This window comes from Bufo gargarizans, chromosome 4, assembly GCF_014858855.1.
Source record: "Bufo gargarizans isolate SCDJY-AF-19 chromosome 4, ASM1485885v1, whole genome shotgun sequence".
Taxonomy (NCBI): Eukaryota; Metazoa; Chordata; class Amphibia; order Anura; family Bufonidae; genus Bufo; species Bufo gargarizans.
In genome coordinates, this window is record NC_058083.1 from 532,713,861 (window position 1) to 532,719,368 (window position 5,508).

Genomic DNA, 5,508 nt, shown 5'->3' on the forward strand with positions numbered 1-5,508 from the left:
CCACAGTCTCAAAGATTGCCATTAGTAACACAGTATGCTGTCATGGAATAAAATCCTGCAGGGCACGCCAGCTCATGTTCAGGCCCCGTTTGAAGTTCACCAATGATCATCTGGATGATCCAGAGGAGGCATGAGGGAAGGTCATGTGGTCAGATGAAACAAGAATAGAACTTTTTGGTATCAACTCCACTTGCCTTCTTTGGAGGAAGAAGAATGATGAGTATAACCACAAGAACACAGTTCCAACCATGAAGCATGGAGGGGGAAACATCATACTTCAAGGGTTCTTTTGTGCAAAGGGGACAGGAAGACTGCACCGTGTTGAAGTGAGGATGGATGGGGCCATGTATCGCAAGATTTTGGTTAACAACCTCCTTCCCTCGGTAAGAGCATTGAAAATGGGTTGTGGCTGAGTCTTCCAACATGACCGTCACCTGAAACACACAGCCAGGGCAACTAAGAAGTGGCTCAGCAAGAAGTATTTCAAGGTCCTGGAGTGGCCTAGCCAGTCTCCAGACATGAACCCAATCGAAAATCTTTGGAGGGAGCTGAAACTCAATGTAGCTTAGCAACAGCCCCAAAACCTGAAAGATCTGGAGAAGATCTGTATGAAGGAGTGGGCCAAAATCCTTGCTGCAGTGTGTGCAAACCTGGCCAACAACTACAGGAAACGTGTGACCTCTGTAATTGCAAACATAGGCTTCTGTACCAAATATTAAGTTCTGATTTTCTATTGTATCAAATACTTATTTCATGCAATAAAATGCTAATTAAATATTTAAAAATCATACAATGTGATTTGCTGGATTATTTTTTTTAGATTTTGTCTCTCGCAGTTGAAGTGCACCTACAATAAAAATTACAGAACTCTCCATTCCTTGTAGGTGGGAAAACCTAGCAAAATCACTAGTGTAACAAATAATTATTTTCCCTACTGTAGATGTTTAATCCATCGGCATTAGCATTTCTTGCGATGTCAACAGATACTGCACTGACTTACTGACAGCCGGGCCCCTGCCGCTGATGGAGCATGCACAGCTCCTCTGTCGGAAAGTTACTTCCTGCTGCGCCGTACTGCGCATGTCAGGAAGTGGTTAATTTTCCAAATGGTGTCTTAATATAATCGGATTGGTTGCTACAATTTTTATACTTTTCGTCCAAAGTGTTAAAAGTTTATTAAAGGGAACCTGTCACATTTAACATATTATGAGCTGCAGACCGGAGGAGCTGAGCAATTGATATACAGTTTTGTGTGAAAATATTCAATACAATTCGTATTTAATTCATTCAAATTCCTGCTCATTGTGTGCTTGAAGTCCAGGAGGGGGTCCTATCAGTGACTGACAACCTTCCCTGCATGAGCTTGTATACACAGATAGTTGTCAGTCACTGATAGGATCACTTCCTTGACTTCAAGGCCCAGAATGGGCAGGAATATGAATAAATTACAAATGTTACTGAATCATTTCCCACAAAACTATATATCAATCTGCTCCGCTTCTTACCTGCTCTATAACCTGCTGGTTTTCATTTGCTTCCATTCGTGATATCTATTATATTCATTTTTGGCGGGGATCTGTTGAATTTCTGGTGCTTTTGTTGTCTGTTGACATTGAGACATATTATACTGTTCTCTACAAGAGATTATATTCTGGGAGCTTCACAGTGCTGGAAACGACAATGTTTTCTATAAAATTTCTTTGCTGTTATACAATATAATTTACTTACTGAAATTGTACATTTTCCTGTTTTCGTAATCTCTTATTTACTTTGTATTTCCTGGCTTGTAATCATCTCAATAAAGTAAGATAATATTTGCTTTGAAAAAATGAGATCATTTTCATTTTCCAGGTGAAGACAGGATGAACGACTCCCATGGACATCTCCATTTATCTTCCTATCATGAAGCAGAAGATAACAATACCACACAAGATGATTCAATAACTCCTAATGTACCCTCAATCCTTCATAGCGGAGATCTATCCACCGATACCGCTACTCAGAAGAAATGGTTAGCAAATCAATCAGTGACTGGCAGAAAAAGATCGAAACAGAAATGTGGGAAAATATTTTCATGTGAGAGACGTGTTAAAAAGAAATCAAATCTTTTTTTGCATGATAGAAATCCCAAAGACAAAAAGTCATTTTCAGGCACAGAATGTGGAAAATCTTTTAGCATGAAATCCATTCTAGTTAGACATCAGAGAACTCACACAGGGGAGAAGCCATTTTCATGTCCTGAATGTGGGAAAGGCTTTAATCGCATATCATCTCTACCTTATCATCGGAGAACTCATGAAAGAGTGAAGCCATTTCTGTGTTCTGATTGTGGGAAATGTTTTAGACAGAAATCAGATCTTTGTAGACATGAGAAAACTCACACAGGAGAGAAGCCATTTTCATGTCCTGAATGTGGGAAAGGCTTTAATCAGCAATCATCTCTTCCTTACCATCAGAAAACTCATGAAAGAGTGAAGCCATTTCCATGTCCAGATTGTGGGAAATGTTTTAGACAGAAATCAGATCTTCATAGACATAAGAGAACTCACACAGGTGAGAAGCCATTTTCATGTCCTGAATGTGGGAAGTGTTTTGGTCTGAAAACACAACTTGTGAGCCATCAAAGAACCCACTTAGAGGAGAAGCCATTTTCATGTTCACAGTGTAGAAAATGTTTCAAAAGTCAATCAGGTTTTTTTCGGCATCGGAGAACTCACAAAGGGGAGAAGCCATTTTCATGTCTTGAATGTGGGAAGTGTTTTAGTGAAAAATCAACTCTTGTTAAGCATCAAAAAACTCACACAGGGGAGAAACCATTTAACTGTCCTGAATGTGGGAAGTATTTTAGAGAGAGAGCAATGCTTAACAGACATCTAAGAAGTCACACAGGAGAGAAGCCATTTTCATGTCTTGAGTGCGGAAAATGTTTTAGTGAGAAATCAAATCTTGTTAGACATCAGAAAACTCACACAGGGGAGAAGCCATTTATGTGTCCTGAATGTGGTAAGAATTTTGGTGCAAAATCAATACTTATAAAACATCTAAGAAGTCACACAGGAGAGAAGCCGTTTATGTGTCCTGAATGTGGGAAACGATTTACTCAGAAATCACATCTTGTAAAACATATAACAGTCCACTTCGGAGAGAAGCCATTTTTATGTTCAGAATGTGGGAAGTCTTTTAGTCAGAAACAGAGTCTTGTTAAACATGAGAGAACTCACTCAGAGAAGAAGACATTGTAATGTGCAGATTGTAGGACACATGACAGATGTGGAGCTTCATTGTGGGACCTGCTGCCTAATCATGTCTTCTGATGTATAACTTACAATTTCCCATATTGCTGACGTTTCCTCAGAATAGGTCATCAATACCAGATCGACAAGGCTCTAACTCCCAGCAACCCCGGCAATCAGCTGTTTGTAGAGGCTGCAGCTCTTGTACAAGTCCTTTGGTCCCATTATTGTTTACATGCACACCATCAACACTGCAGTGGTCGCTCAGAGTAATTGTAGATGCTTCGCTCCATTCACTTGAATGGGATGGAGTAGTTGTTACAGCTGATTGGCGAGGATGCCGGCTATCGGACCCCCACCAATCATATAATGATGACCTATCCTGAAGATTGGTCATCAATATAAATTGCTGCACAACATCTTCAAGTTCATGTGTGCTTTAATCAAAGCTGTTGTGGAGGAAGCAAAGGGTCATCTCGTTTGACTTCACATATAATGGAAAGCAAAGCTGTCATCTTATTGGTGAAAAGTGCAGAACATATTGTTTTAGGTTGTGGCCAGTTTCCCATCAGTTTGATTTCATAAAGAGAAAGGGGTTTTATTAAAGGGGTTGTCTCACGTCAGTAAGCGGCATTTACCATGTAGAGAAAGTTAATACAAGGCACTTACTAATGTATTGTTATTCTCCATATTGCTTCCTTTACTGGCTAGATTAATTTTTCTATCACATTATACACTTCTCATTTCCATGGTTACAGACCACCCTGCAATCCATCAGTGGTGGTCATGCTTGCACACTATAGGAAAAAGCACCAGCCTATGTGCGTGTCACTGTCCCTCCGGTGACAGAGGTTAGAAGATCTGAGAGACTGGCGGCATGTGAGGTTATCTGACAGTCTCTCTGTTTTCACTTGTTGCAGTGTTGTTGTTGGAAATGACCACACCTCTTATCCCAGGTGCAGCTTGTGGTTACTACTGCTACCCTATTTAGTCTAGACTCACACTTCATACCATACGGATGATATTATCTGCCTGGAGTTGGAGGAGCTGGTGTGTGGTTCTTATCGGAGTTCCTGCTCATCCATTTTCCTATTGAAGATAAGTGTACTTCGCTTGTATTTTGTTGTTCTCTATTGCTTGTTGTTTACTAGGCCTCAGGGAGACACTGGTTCATTCATCTGGTAATGAACCAGTAATCTCAGACCCTGTCACTACTCCTAGGGCTTTTCAGGCTTACTAGGGCCCAGGTTTCCGGTGTACGAATATTCACACCTTCAGGGACTGTTCATACTGACAGGAGTCAGGGCTAGGTCTAGGGTTTCCTAGGTGGTCATCACCCATTCCCTTTTCTTTGCCTTTAGGCCTAGTTCCTGGTTATTTTCCTTCTGTTTTCATTCTGGTGTTTATCCCCTACCCCGACTTTGTGACAGTGCGCTCCCATAGTCCTGGCTACCAGAGAGACTGATGCGTTTTCCTATAGTGTGCATGCACAGCCACCGCTGATGGATTGCAGGGTGGTCTGTAACCATGGAAATGAGCAGTGTATAATGTGATGAAAAAATGAATCCAGCCAGCAAAGGAAGCAATATGGATAATAACAGGCATGCTCAACTTACGGCCCTCCAGCTGTTGTGAAACTACAACTTCCACCATGCCCTGCTGTAGGCTGATAGCTTTAGGCTGTTCTGGCATGCTGGGAGTTGTAGTTTTGAAAAAGCTGGAGTGCCGCAGGATGAGCATGCCTGGATAATAACAATACATTAGTAAGTGCCTTGGATTAACTTTCTCTACATGGTAAATGCCACTTACTGAAGTGACACAACCCCTTTAACTTTAAAAATCATTCATATCATCATAAACCTTTTCCCTGCCAAGGATGTAACACAGACTTACTACAGATAGCAGGATCTCAACCTGTGTACCAGCTAGAGATGAAAGTCTGATTTTGTTTTAAAGCTGACAATCTAAGTTTTAAAACAAGCCAAGGCTCTAGCCACCATTATATCTTGAGTTACAGGCCCTAGAAATGGGTTCCAGTGAAAGCTGCACATCCCTGCAGCTGTCAATGCCAGCCCAATTTGTAAGGAATGTATCTCTCAATGTGGAACAGCTAGCAATCCTGGTCTTTATTTAAAGCTTAGATTTTCAACTTTAAAAAAAGACCTGGATTAGACCTAGCTGCTAAAGAACTTGAGATATTACAGGATATGGCAGCTGATAGACTGCACATGGAGAGATATAGATACTCTCTCCCTATGCAACTGTACATGGCTCC

General features: G+C 41.0%; 1 protein-coding gene across 1 annotated transcript; it reads left to right on the forward strand.

Annotated features, from left to right (window-relative positions):
- The first annotated feature begins 1,862 nt into the window (after positions 1 to 1,862).
- On the forward strand, positions 1,863 to 3,849 carry LOC122935562 (gastrula zinc finger protein XlCGF26.1-like). The gene has a single exon (XM_044291329.1). The coding sequence runs from the start codon at positions 1,863 to 1,865 to the stop codon at positions 3,240 to 3,242; it is 1,380 nt and encodes a 459-aa protein (XP_044147264.1). The 3' UTR covers positions 3,243 to 3,849.
- Positions 3,850 to 5,508: the final 1,659 nt, after the last annotated feature.

Coding starts and splice junctions, on each gene's coding strand:
- LOC122935562 (XM_044291329.1), top strand. CDS start 1,863: ATGAACGACTCCCATGGACATCTCCATTTATCTTCCTATCATGAAGCA.